The 14,732-nt window shown below is 28.6% G+C and overlaps 1 protein-coding gene across 2 annotated transcripts in view; it reads right to left on the reverse strand.

The window, feature by feature from the left end:
• LOC107447834 (transducin beta-like protein 3) overlaps positions 1-14,732 on the reverse strand; it is a 32,745-nt gene that overhangs the window by 3,894 nt on the left and 14,119 nt on the right. For both annotated transcript variants that reach the window (XM_071183184.1, XM_016062866.3), the window contains exons 12-20: positions 13,900-14,104; positions 11,063-11,152; positions 8,787-8,855; positions 8,515-8,585; positions 6,985-7,141; positions 6,132-6,190; positions 4,275-4,378; positions 4,132-4,200; positions 588-746 (exon numbers count right to left, since the gene is read on the reverse strand). In XM_071183184.1, the coding sequence (XP_071039285.1) occupies positions 588-746; positions 4,132-4,200; positions 4,275-4,378; positions 6,132-6,190; positions 6,985-7,141; positions 8,515-8,585; positions 8,787-8,855; positions 11,063-11,152; positions 13,900-14,104 (983 nt within the window). The remainder of the gene's footprint in view (positions 1-587; positions 747-4,131; positions 4,201-4,274; positions 4,379-6,131; positions 6,191-6,984; positions 7,142-8,514; positions 8,586-8,786; positions 8,856-11,062; positions 11,153-13,899; positions 14,105-14,732) is intronic.

The following is a 14,732-nucleotide window of genomic DNA, read 5'->3' on the forward strand; positions in this document are numbered from 1 at the left end:
AAAAATGATTACCGCGAGAAATTCGCGCATTCTATAAACCAATTTCAAAATTCGCGAATTTCTCGCATTTTGAAAAAAATTTCTCATTTGCGCCATTTAGAATAAAATCCGTTTCACTTTTCTTCCTGGATCTNTAATATTTTATTTGCAAAAAATATCAATAAGATGCGCATAATATCAATAAGAATGTGCATACGATGTTTGTAAATATAGAAATATTTTCTCAGAATACTGCATTTCGAATTTAAACTTAGTTCGTTTCAAACCGTCTCCCCCCCTGGAAGGGTTTATTCGATTAATAAAACAATAATGAAGATAAACAAATTTGTGAAGGGTCCGTTTTTTTTGTGAAGAGTCCGTTAACGAACCCAAATTTCTTCTAAACAAACCTTTGATTATAATAAACATAAGATTTGAAATGAAATTTTCAATTTTTTCTTAACAAGACTTAATTTCATAAGCATTTTTATACATAAGTGGTTCTTATAGATTACATATTCTGTAGTAATTGGAAAATTCCAAAAACTTTGCAAGAAATCCTTGAAGGATACCTGATAATGATATAAATATTAGAAATTGCTACAAACCTAAATATGGCAAGGCATCCCGAATGTAAGTAGAGATATTCGGCAATTTCAACAGCTCCTCACAATCATGACTGTTGTAAATCATGTTCAAAATTAATACAGCTGGATAGAATGTTTTTGCATTTGTGACCCAATCTCCAGAGAACTTCAGTAGCGCTTCTGTAAACAAAGAGAAAATAAATAGTAGTAGCCAACACAAAATACTGATCCAATAGCTTGTAGAGAGGGAAAAAAATTGATTGAATTTTTTTTCTTCCTCGCGTAACCGAATGAGACTAAATACGAATTAAACGGACTGGCATTTTGTATTGTAATTCAATTCAGCTCAAGAAAATACAGTACAAGTATGAGATTGCACAATAGTGAAAAAACTTGTGCAATACATGTAACATGCTCTTTAAAAAAAGTTGTATTTTGTGAGTAGCAGATTTAATACTATGCAATAATAATTTACAGCAAGTTTTTCAAACTTTTAAACAAGATTTCTTCATCGTATCATTAATAGATTACCTACTACATAAAAATATTAATTTCAGTGGTGCAAGTGACAAAACATGGTTTGGGAGCATCTTTGGAGCAACAAAAAAGCAATTTTGGAGCACAGTTAATAAAGAGAAATAAAATAAGAATGTAATAACAAGCATTTTTAATTTTGTTCATTAATAACATATCTTATTTTTTACACTTTTTTGAAGGTTCCTGCATTAACAAATTAAGTTTCTTTTTGCTATCCTCCAATGCTGTTAAATATTCTGCTATCCTCGACTTAGCCTCAGATAAGAGGATTTGTCCGCTTTCTATAATCAACATGTCTTTATTTTTTTTCAGCTGTGGCTAAGAGATCTTGAGAAGCCTTCAATTTTTTTTGCAAATCAATTTCAATCTGCTTTCCTTGGTTTCAGTGTTTTCACATTCTTTTTCCTCAACCTCTAATCGAGCAGAATAATTTTTAAATGCTGCACGTGCCACTTTAATCATATTGTTGTTCACTTTAAAGTTATTTAAACCCCCTACTTTGTTAATATGTGACACAACTTGTCTCAAACCATTAACACTATGCGAATTTAAACTGGCCCTATTGTCAAGTAGCGTTTCGCTCACACTAAAACCTCTTTCAACATCAACATGTGGTATGCACAAAAGAGCTTTAAAAAGCTTTATTACAAAAGGATATTTGATGTTTCCCAAATTATCTTTCTTCACAAAATAGTTTTTCCAAAACACATCAATTGGTGCATATTCATTTGACTCAGAAGAATAACCTTCTGGTTCCCCACGTAACCTCGTCCATTCATCTAGTAACAAAGATGCCTCTTCAGATTTTATAATGGATGGGGTTACTTTTGCCAGATATCTTATTGACTTAATAGAAGTGGGCCACTTTAATCATATTGTTGTCCACTTTAAAGTTATTTAAACCCCCTACTTTGTTAATATGTGACACAACTTGTTTCAAACCATTAACACTATGCAAATTTAAACTTGCCCTATTCTCAAGTAGCGTTTCGCTCACAAAGTGTTGCATTACAAAATGCAACACTTTAAGATGGTAAATTAACCTATTTTCAAGAGACAATGCTTTTAAAAACTTTTTTGCGCATGCCAAGTAAAAAGACCTTGAACCTAAATACATAGATTTTTTTTCTGAAGAAGATAAGGACGTCATCGCCTTTGTGGTATCTATTCCATTATCTATTAAATTTGAATTTTGCCAAATATCTGCGTTTTTTACATCCAATGATTTTAAGTCCTTTCCTGACAAACTAAGAAAAGCATAACTCATAAAAAAAACGTCCTAACAATGCTTTAACTAGAGACGCCATTTCATCATACAGCAAGTGAATCAATGGTGTCTCAGTTTGGAAAAGATCTAAAAATTTATTTATTATAGGCAAAATATTTCTTAAAAAAGAGCTTTTGGCAAAAGCAATTTAAATAAATTTAATATTGAGTGGCTCATACTATTTTTTAAATTAACAATTACTTTATTTAATTCTGTAAAAGGTAATTCAAAACTCTAATTAATTTAACTATTATTTAAGGTTATAGTGTATTTTTCTTAAATTTTAAATAAATGTTATTTGTAATAGTAAAATCAACAAAACATTAACAGGATTAATATACATACTGAATTTATAAAAATATGTTAAGTATATAAATTAGTAAAGTATATAAATTAGTATTAGTACAAATATAAATTAGTAAATGGCCCCTAATAATTTTTTTTTAAAATTGGTTACCTAGCACTTTTTTTTATTAATGAAATGATTAAAAAAAATTAAATAATTTTTAAATGCAAATACAATGAGTAATTTTTGTCAGAAGTAAATTATTATATTGTCCCTACACTCAAAATATTTAGTAAATTTGTGATGATTAAAATTTTTTTATATCAATTGTTTTAAATCAAATCAATTAAGAGATGAATTAAAGTATTTTTGAATGACAAATCTGAAAAACATAAGATTTTTTGCTGAAAAAAGATTGAAAGCCCCTCTCTTCATACTTATTTAAAATCTTGCCTCTAAATATTATTAAGTTTTTTCCTAATACGAATTAAGAGCACTGAAAATTTTGAAAGCAATAATACAATAATAACATGCAATAGGTAATAAAAAAAAAGTAGTAAAACAAAGTAATAAATTAAAATAAATGTTTAAAAACAATATGCAATTAGTGGATGGTCCCTCAGTTAAAATTTACGCTTAGGAAACTCAATTAATTCTTATCTTTATTAAATTAAATGAATAAAAGGGAGATGGAAATTTTGAGGTTTATGAAGCTTTGTGGTTCTTCACTGCTCTCTTAGTGAATGGTCCCTCAAGTTAATTCAAAAATCATGGTACCAATCTATAAATAGAAAAGCGCAAGAAGGCCAGTAGCTTGCCATTGACGAAGACGATGGCACTTCAATAACGACGAAATTAACAAGAGAAATAAAATTTTCTTTTGCTATTAAAATTTGGCAATGTTTAGTTGGTCCCCGAAAATTCGAGAGAAGTTTTGGTTTCATTTCAGAGAGTGGAAAATGAAGCCTGAAATTGAGAATATGCAAAATGAAGCAGAGTTGCATATGAGAGTGCAAGAATCCTTCCCACTGAATCCAAAGCAACCCACCACATGGCAGTAGCTTGGTTGCTGCAAAATTGTGACTTGGCAATACCCAGGGGAAAATATCCTTTTTGGCGCAGATTAGCGCAATTTAAGCCAATTCTTACAATTTCGAGCAGGCCTCCACAATTGGCGCAGCACTTGCACCACAAATTTAAATATGAAAAGCTTACAACTGCAAAACTGACCACAGAAATCTTAGATAAATTGAAAAACTTACTGAATCATTACCAAAAAGCCACATTGAAAATAAGTAATTGATCACAATCTTCATCAATCCATGGATTTAAAAGTTTTCATTATAACATCTCAAAAAGTGTATGATAAAAACATTGCATAATAAAAACCTCCAATGTATAATAAAAACTGATGAAAAAGGAAGAAAATTTTAAAAATGTGGCAGAATATCATGCCTGATAAAAAAAAATTGTACCTTTTTGATCTTGACGCAATGTAGAAAAAACAGTTTCTAGAGTTTCCTCTCCATTTTTGTTTAGAATTTCTATAAAAAAAATGCTCATTAAATATGAGTACAATTTTATTGAATTATATAATTCACTTTTAATATGATCTTACCTTGAATTATAATAAATGCCTGGTATGGTTTATCCAATGTAATTGCTAATCCTAAAGCTTTAATCCACTTCTCTTTGTAAACTAAATTCACAAGTTCTTGTTCTCTGGAAAAAATATTTTTATTAATATTGATTGAAAAAAGGATATTTTTGTTGCATTTTTATTTTTAAAAAGAAAATTTTTCTGCAATAGAGAATGGCCAATAGCATTCAATTTCTAGTTCTTTAGGGAACCTTTTTTATGCGGTTCACAGTTAAGGTGGTTAGGGGTAAAGAAAAACAAGGTTATTTTTTCTACTATGTTTTTTTCCCTGCTGCAAAATATTTCCAGTCATCTCAATATACCTGGAAATGAAAGAACCGATTTTCTTAGTAATCACAACACAACAGGTAATGAAGACAGTTGAAAAGACACCTCAGACATAAACATAGATAAGACTCGATATGCAGGACATTGAATACCCAGCTTTTATCCGAACATGACCTTCTGTTAGAGTAATTAATGATCATGTTTTGTACCCTCTGGACTAAGTTATACCTGAAATACACTTTCTTTTGTTACTTTCACTCCTTAATTTTTATTCAGCTTAAAGCCTCAGAAGGCTATTGCTTTGAGTAGAATAAAAACAAAAAAATTCCTCGACTTTTCCCGATATACTTAAAAAAAGTCCAGTTTAATATTATAGTATGCACTGTCAATGCAAAGGTCAAAATATTAGAAAAACCACGTTAATGGAGCCAAAAAATGATAAATAAGGTAAAATTATGATGATTCGTAAAATTATGATGGAATCGTCACGAAATGAACGTTTCAAAAAAGTGACGGTTTAAATTTACATATTGTAACAACATATTAAGTACATAGGAACTAATTTGAAAGGCAACAGGAAAAGTGGCCAAAAAACGTTAGGAAAAACAAATGGATTTACAATAAGAAAAAAAGATATAAAAAATAGAATTTGTTAAAATTATATGTTTTTCATTAATCTCAGAAATTTTCAGAAAAAAATAATTTCTATTTTTTACACAAATAGATCCTAAAAATAAAACCTGGATTGACCCGAAGATATTATAGTTGTTGCTTTATAATTTCCATGTGGAACAGCAATTTCCATGCTTCTTGCGAATCCTTAACAGGAGACAAGTTTGAGTGCTATTAAACATTAATTTATAAGAGATTATAAAACATCCCAACGAATTTCTTAATCAAATATAAGAATAGACAATCTGAAGTTCATCCATCCTTCTATCTGTTCTGGATTCTAACAACAAACAACTTATTTCCAGTTGAAAATTTCCCAAGTCGTAACTATGGCTATGCGAAATTCGGCTCCTGTCAAATGAGGGAAAAAGAAACTCATGCTTTGGAAATGTGTTCCCTGGAAAATGTTACCGCGAAGATCGCTTGTTTGGCGCTCGTCAAACCTAACTCCCTAGCGTTTCCAGATTTTGACACAAAACTGTTTAATTCCTTGCTTTTTTTTTGGACAATTTCTAAATTCCCTGGCTTTTCCGATTTTCCAGGTAGTCTGTTATTGATACTTAGTGTACTAATGGAATTATTTGTCAATTACTTAGCAATACACCCAAAAAAAAGGTTTATAACATTCCAGATCTCATTACAATTGTTTTTTTTATTTTATTGTTTGTTTGGTGCGTTGAGGTGAATTGATGATTACAGCAGTCATGAGTTTTCATACAAGAACTGTGACAATGTGCGTGACAGAATGTGATAATATTCAATTTCATATAGTATGCATAAAATTTAAAAAAAAATTGTTCTGAATGATTGTGAATATAAAAGTGTGTGGCGATGTGTTAGCTAAAGGGAAACAAAAGCAAAAAACAGATAACTCACTGAACTAAATACTCTTCCTTATCAGAGATCTCCTTTTCTTTTTCTACTTTTGTAGTATCCTGTAATTTAAGAGGAGAATAATTGTAATGATGAACAATAAACATAATTTTTTTTGTTAACTTTGTAAATTTATATAAGAGGGAAACAACAAAGACCATTATTGGTTAGCCAAATTGTTTGTTATTTTTAATATTGAATGTTAACAACATTTGTAAAACTAAATGAATCATCTATAATAAGTAGATTCTTCTCATATGCATAAAATATTCATATATCCTAATAAATTTTTTTAAATAAGAAATCTTTTTGCAGAATACTTTAAAACCTGTAAATTTATACAAGAATTTCTTTCTAGACATATTTTATTTCATTATAAAATATGTCTTAGAAATAAAAATAAATCAAGTCTATTAAATTGACATTATCTGAATTTTTTTTTCAAAAAAGAAATAGTCTGCCTGAAAAAAAATTTAAACATTTTTGATAAAATTGGAAATAAGTTTCTTTTCTGATCAATAACAAAAGTAAATAATAAGGACAGTCAGTATTTGGGCTATAAAAAGCATATAGAATAAAATAATAATAAAAAAAAAATAGAAATGGGAAGAAAAAACCCCTAAGCCAGTCTTTTAAAACAAGCTGATTTTTTTACTATGTATAGAAAATAGGGAGCTCAGTCCTTTGCTTGCTATAACGCAACAACCATTAGAACTGCTCGTGCTCACTTGGTTAACCATTAGTACTCCATCAAACATCCTTATCATTTATTTTTGCTTTAAACATATATAAATTAAATCTCTTCTTTAAAAATCAAAACATCACAACAAATATGTTATCTATTTTTCATGCATACTTTCCAAACTATGACATTGGAATCTGCTCCTCCCGATACAACATATTCTTCATTAGAAGACACTGCCAAAGTCCACACTCTAAGATCATGCTCTGATAGGGTCTTTGTACACAGGCTATTTTTAATATCCCATAATTTTATATTGCCATCAGAAGCACTGAAAATAGATAATATTAACAATAAATAAATAATAACGGAACCTGAATATGTAATATATATAATACGGAGCCCTGATTTTGTTTTCCATCAGGCTAGGGTTAAAAATTGCACGAAGCGGACTACCATAAAATAGGGGAATTTTTTTTTGTATATTTTTGAATTAAATGATTACTGAAACAGTTGTTTGTAGTGTAACGTTCTTTACATGATTAGATAATTCCTAGATTTAAAAGTTAAGGTTTGCTACAATAAATTCCACTCGCAAATTTGAAAAATTAAGCTCCCGTACTTACTTTAACTACCGTTCCAGTTTTTTGCCCATTCCACCACCCGCTTGATTCAAAAGGGGAAATTCCTTCTCACAGAAAAAAGAATGTCAGTAAATCCAAAATCAGCTAATAATTGAAAAAATTCAGAGAAAGCTTTTGCGAATTTTATAGAGAAAAAATAATTTTGATTTTTAAGAAAAACATATAAAGCAGAATCTTCTTTAAAAAAGGAAACATAAAATCCGTGATAGCATTATCGGTATAGGCTATTTTCATTGACCAGCAAAAAATAACGTAGGAAGCAGGATAACCTACGAAACGGACAACATAAAACCGGGGTTCCATTGCATTGAGAAAAGGTAAATTAAGACTGATTGCATAGTATAGTCCTCCTGAGAAAGCTGACACGAATTCCATTCTTTCATTGTGTTTTAAATTTAATTGTGTGCTGCTGTTACAGTGGATCAATCGGGTATTTTGTCTTAATTTACATTTTCTTCAAATGTTTTATTTCAGTTGTAAAATTAGCAGTTTGGTACTGTTTCAAATTGGAAATATTTGCTCTATTTCTTAATTCTCAATGTAGTTTCTGTTTCGTATTTTTATTATATTTATCACTTCGTATTCACTTTTTATTATATTCACTTCGTATTTTTATTATATTTATATACACTTACGATGATTAACAGAATCTCCCCTCTCTCAATTTTTTATTATTTTTTTTACTGGAATTAGACAAAGTTTGTTTTGCTAAGGTATATTGTACCTTACCAAATATAAATTTGACCAAAAACTAATGGAATGTTAAAATCAAAACAATTTTTATATGAGTAAGACGTACATTTTCATTGTAAAAAAGTTTAACAAATTATAATTTGAAAGCATTTTGATGCTTATTATTGATAAAAGAAACCTATATAAAAACTATAATTACATACTTTTGAAATCTCTATGTACTTAATCCTATAGAAGTTACTTTTCTGATTTTGAAAATTAAAAAAATGTACATAACAATTTTTAATAAATGCAAAGGAAGTATATTACAACATCAATAAAATACTAGGTATGAAATAAAATACGAAACAAAAATAAATTACTTTACCTAGATAAGATTTGAGTACCCCTACTTAAGAAAACAACTTGCAAAACTGTTGCTTCATGTCCTTGAAAAACCTATATAAAAATTAAAAAAAGAAAGAAAAAAAGAACATTTAATAAACATCCCTGAAAATATTAATCGATAAATACAACCAAGGACTAAATTATTGTAAAATAAACATACATAAAAATAGCTCTGTATGACACCATTATAATATTTGCTTAAAAAAATTAAGTAAATAATTTTGAAAAGAATTTAAAAAAAAACAGAATTACCCTTAGACATGAAAAATCATTTATTGACCATATTCTTATAGTTTCATCTCCAGAGCATGTTGCCACTGCCTGAAATCAAATAAATGTTAGTGAGAAGATCTGCAGATTATCTTCTAGAAGTTGTAATACATAAAAAAAAAAGAAGATAATATAGATTACCCACTTAATACAGACTAAAAAAAAATTTATAAAAAAAACTTGATGAACTTATACAAATTGAAATCATAAAATAATAATAAATGAAGCAAGAAACAAAATTTTTAAGAGAAAAAAGAAATTGAGACCAGCAGCTTTTTTCGGCTTTGGAAGCCTAAAAGATCAACTTTTTTTTTTGTGCAGAACCCCCAATTTTTTAAACAAAGTATGTAAAGACAATTGTGAATGTATTAACCAATAAAAGACAACTTTATTTTGAAAATACTTAACTTAATAAAAGGAGCAAACTTTCTTATATCAAATTAAGTTTGTCTCTGAAAGTTAAATTCACAGTCCTGAAACTGAATCTAGTCTAGAGGAATTTTTTTTTTTGGCGTATATACATAAGCTGAAAATGAGAAAAATAAGCCAAATTATGTTTTTTTTCCCTGCTATAAACGCTGAAAATGGTTACTATGGAAACTATTTTGGTGACTTTTGGGACTATAAGGTTTTACTATAAATTTTAATAAATAAATGGTATTTGAACATTTTAAGTGCAGGCTTGCTACAGTAAAAAATGAACAAAAATAGTTGCTATTAGTAACCTAAAACTATGAAAATAGTTGCCTAAAACTATGAAAATAGTTGCCTGAACAGGAACAAAAATAGTAGCCAAATAACTAAAATTGTAGCTTAATTGTCAAATACTAAGATTAGGACTGGGTGATGTCAGAAATTTTAAATCGTGATACATCATCAGTTAGATATCACGATACAAAGATGTATCACGAATGTTCAAAAATTACCTATGGGAAATCTTTAAATCAATCAAAAATAAATAAAAAGGAATGAATCTATTACAAAATAAAATATTAATTCTAAACATATTCTACTATGACATTAATATCATTGCTTAATTTTTTTCAATTAAAATAATAAAGAAGTCAAAGTAAAAGCAAACCCAAGCTTTATTTCATTTTTCCTAAATTAAAAATGATTTAGGATTTATTGGTTTAAAAATAATAATACTGTAACAAAATATTTTAGATACATGCATTAAAAATTAAAAGAAATTTAAGATAACAGCATTTGTGCAGCAATTGCAAAGTAACAGTAGGTCTACTAAAAATAATTGACAAGAATCTAGACCATATGCTGGAAAATAGAACCAGAAGTAAAAAAAAGAATTAACATGTAAAAAAGGGAACTTACATGTTAATTCCTTATTTGGTCGCCTGGCTACGGAAGAATATTTTCTAATCAGAAGAAATTGCTCTAGACCAAATACCATTCACCACAATTAGATAATTGTTTAATGCAGAAGCAATTGCAAAGATTGCAGAATGAGAGTCTACAGATATAGCCTTCTTCAGTACCGAAGAATTTTTGATCAATTAATACCAATTGTATAGGATTCATCAAAAAACCCTTCACAGTTAACACTAACATCACTCACAGAGTTATTATAAACTATAAATGTGAATTCATTCATTTCCTGGGTATTTTAAAACAATAATCTCTAAGGAATATGCCTTTAAAGTTTCAAGGATTGCATCATATATTAGTTTTCTGTAACTCAATAGTTATAAATAGTAAGTTCAAATAGTGAGTCAATAAGATGGGGTTTAGTAACTAAGAGGGGGAGGAATTTTACACAAAACTGCTATCTTTCTCCAATCATGGTGAAACATAGCATAATAGCTCAAAGACGAAGAAAATTATTGTTAACCTTAAGATGGATGTCGTTGGCGGAAGGAACAGTGACAATATGTTCTCCTCAATAAATAGCAATCTATAAGTTCCACAGAGAGTTTCAGACAAATAAGAGAGAAACTGATAAGAAATAATCTTTTTGCAAATATTTAGTAGATACAAGAACTTCCTTTCTTATGCATGAAATTTGGAGAGTTATTGTGGTGTGAATTTTAATCTCGTCCCCTACGTGACAATAAGGAATATTTCTTACACTGCTAACCCACCTACAAGTTTATAAATATTTTTCAACTTAACTGAGAAAACTCTCTCTACTAAGTCTCATCAAATCAGTGAGCTGCCAGTTTTGTGTAAATAGTAATAGATGAAAATTAAATAAATAGAAAATTCTTAAAAAAAACAAACATTAAAATAAATAAACTTACTAAATCAACGGGTGAAAATTTCACACACCAAACTCCTTTTTTGTGACCTCTTAAAGTACCCATAAGACACAGATCAGAAGAATCCCAAATCTGTAACAAATGAAGATAAAGTAACACAAAAAAGGTGTCAACAAAATAACAGACAGAAATCAAAAACATTACTACTATATGGCTAAAATACAAAGATAATAAGACCAGTTAATACATTTAAAGATGGACATTTGAAAGTATCTTTTATAACGGATTACTAAAATAATATGTAAGCATTTGAGATGATGGAAATGGTTTGCCTATTTTTGCTAGCATTAAGATACACTGTGTTTCAGCTGATATAAGGTGTAAAAATCATTAAGAATGAGTCATGAGGGCTCAGGGGTCTCCCAATGTGGTGACCCAGGTTCGAATCACAGCAGTGTTCGTCTGATACGAATTTTGCTCCCAGCTCGTATCAATCACAATGCTGACATAGAACATCCTTAGTGGTAGACAGTAGGGCTGGACGATATAGAAATTTCTTAAATCGATATAATCAACCCTTTTATATCACGATATTAGGTTANAAATGTGGGCTGGTTCTATCAAAAAGTATTCCACAAAGGCTAAACTGTCCATAACGGTGCGAGGTGTTCCTCTCCATGAAAAGCAAATGCAGGTTAGTTCCGTCAAAAATCCTCCATGACGGCAAATTTCTCCCAATACTCGATCCAGGAGTTCTCGTCTTCTGAATTTGGTTACAAATTACAAGGCTACAAGTTGGACAAAAGTAGTTATTAACCCAAAATTTAGGGTGACAACGAAAGTTTTAAAATCCTTGATTCAAGAGTTCTCTTGCCTTCTGGGTTGTATTCAAAATTACAAGGTCACGGAGTTGAACAGTGATAGTGGTAAACTCAGAATTGGGATTATTTTATTAAATAAAATAAAATCAATAAGAAAGCCTGTTTGTATCTTAATGTAATATGCATTAAAAAAATTTTTTTTGAAAAAAAAAAAAAATAGGTATAAAAATAATATTACTGCTAGTATATATATATATTTAAAAAAAAATCCATTAAAATCATTACACAAAATATATTTCTGTTCTACATTTATACTGCCATAAAGATTATTTCTTCCATCTTTAGACCCTGTAATGCAGATACTCTATTTAGCACTGTCTTTTACAAATGAATAAACTACAAAGTTTTATTCATTTAGAGTAAAATGTATGTGCATCAAAAGAAATAAAATTAAGACTGAGTTAAATCTTCAATAAAATTAATACTTAATATCAAACTTTTGTTAATAAACAGCAAAACTGTAAGAAATATAAAACATGGTGTTGAAAAATTGAATATTTATTTTATAATGTAAAATACTATATGACCACTCATTGAATAATTAATGAAATAAAAACTAAAGGACCACACAGTGAATAATTATTTAATAGTAAAAAAAATCAAGATGATCAACAGTGATTTTTTTTATTTTTAACAATGCATGGTATATTAACATGCGCAGGACTTCATTACCAATGCCTTGGAGGAGGCATTTATTGGTGCAGGTTATATCTAGAAGAAATTTGTTGACATATTTTTCCCAAAAGAGAGCCTTCTTTTAAAGTGGACAACATTTATACTGCCATAAAGATTATTCCTTCAATCTTTAGACCCTGTAATGCAGATACTTTATCTAGCATACAATTTTTTAAATATGAATAAACCACAAGGTATATTCATTTTTTTTTCAATTCCAATTGAAAAGTATGCAGTGCAATAAAATCAGTAAAATAGTTAAAAAGTATGAATGCAATAACTAAATTTGAGGTTTATGATTGGATGTTTGTAACCCCCCTGTTTTAAAAAATTTACAAGGAGTAAATAATCAAGGAATTCAGAAGTTGCAATACAATGAACTCAATATTAATAACAGAAGACTTAGATACAAAATTTCAATAATAAACTTTTTCACAAATTCAGTTGGAAAATTAAAATTGTCATTTATTTTAACTACTGAATTCATCAGTGTATATGTCAACTTTTCAAAGCCTCAAAATTCTATGAAAATCAAGGGGGCTACTTACACACCAGTAAAGAATTCAGACATTTGTTGATTGTGAAATATCAACGCATTATAAACAATGAGGAGATAGATATGAATAACTAGATATCAATTTGACCCTTTCAAAAACTATTATTAATATGTTATATGCAATTAATTTTGCAATTTTTATCATATTTTCTTTATATATAAAGTTTTTATTTCACGAAAAATTTTAAATTACATTAAAAAAAATTACGAATTAGAAAAGTTAAAATAATTTATTCAAGAGTATCGCAAAGTATACAAAGGAAATTTAAAAAACATATCATAAAGCTACCAATTCAAAGATTTAAGAACGTCATCTATGTCAGATTCAATAAAGTTATGCATCTTTATTTAAGGACAAATGTATCATATTTAGAGGGAACAATGTAAAATATTTCAACTTGAAAAATATTTTTTGGACTTAATTTTTATTTACATGTTAGTAATTATTTACGTTTTATTTACGTGTTACGTGAACTTAACGTGTTAAATCATCAAATAAAACCTGACTTACCAAATAAATCCAGTTACCAAGACCAGTTTTAAACATATAACAAAAGACTCATACTGAATAAAATCAGTTTTTAACCAAGCAAAAAAGAATCACACTAAATACTACCTGTTTTAAACAAAGCGAAAAAAAATAATCCTACTTCTAATCAAATGTTTTCTTCCAGTCCCGTTTTCTTAGTAAGTTTCTTTTCTAACAGTTACAAAATAATGAAACATAAAAAAATATATAATTGATTATATTAAAAAAAAAAACTAACTTTAGCAGTATGATCTTGAGAACCAGTAACAAGAAATTTATCATTTTCAGAGATATCAATATCATTAATTAGTTTATCATGAGCTTTCACGGTGCAGTAAGGACTCAATAGTGGCTTTGTGGCCACTACTGGTTTCGACTCGGGGACTTCCCAAAGCTTTAAGGTCGTGTCTTCAGAACCAGATGCAAAGAATCTTCTCTTTCCCCTGTAATTATTCAAAAAAATCATTAAAAACCACCTAATTTAAAATATTTGATGCAACTGTGGTGATAGCAAGTGGGCCTACTTGATATATTCAATTGAAAAAAAAAACAAGCATTTTTTTTCAAGGTGTTTTTTTTCCCTTCAAAATTTACAGTTCTAGATCAAGAGGTTTTGCTTGAAAAGCAAAATAATTGTTAATTATTGTCATTTAAACAAATACTTCCTAACAGGTAAAGTTAAATTAACTTAAAATGTAAATTCAAATGCATTCAACTTGTCAGAGCATACTAATGTGCCTTCAATTAGGTTGGACAAGTGAATTATCCTCCTAGAAGAACACATTAGTAACATAGGAAGAACACATTAAGAATTGGGGCTTGTATACCCAAAGAAATATATTTTTTTTAATTGGGTCAAATGCTCTCAAAGTGGTGAAGTTGCACTACAACATAAATATTGAACAACCTTATAATAGAAATACTATGCCATCTTTGGATTGGCCACTACATAACCACACCTTTTAGTATTCCTTTTCACACAAAAATTTAAAATTTCACTTTTATATCAGTTTTGTAAATAATATAAAATAAATATATAGAATATGTATAACATAAAAAAATTTACAAAGT

This window comes from Parasteatoda tepidariorum, chromosome 7, assembly GCF_043381705.1.
Source record: "Parasteatoda tepidariorum isolate YZ-2023 chromosome 7, CAS_Ptep_4.0, whole genome shotgun sequence".
Taxonomy (NCBI): Eukaryota; Metazoa; Arthropoda; class Arachnida; order Araneae; family Theridiidae; genus Parasteatoda; species Parasteatoda tepidariorum.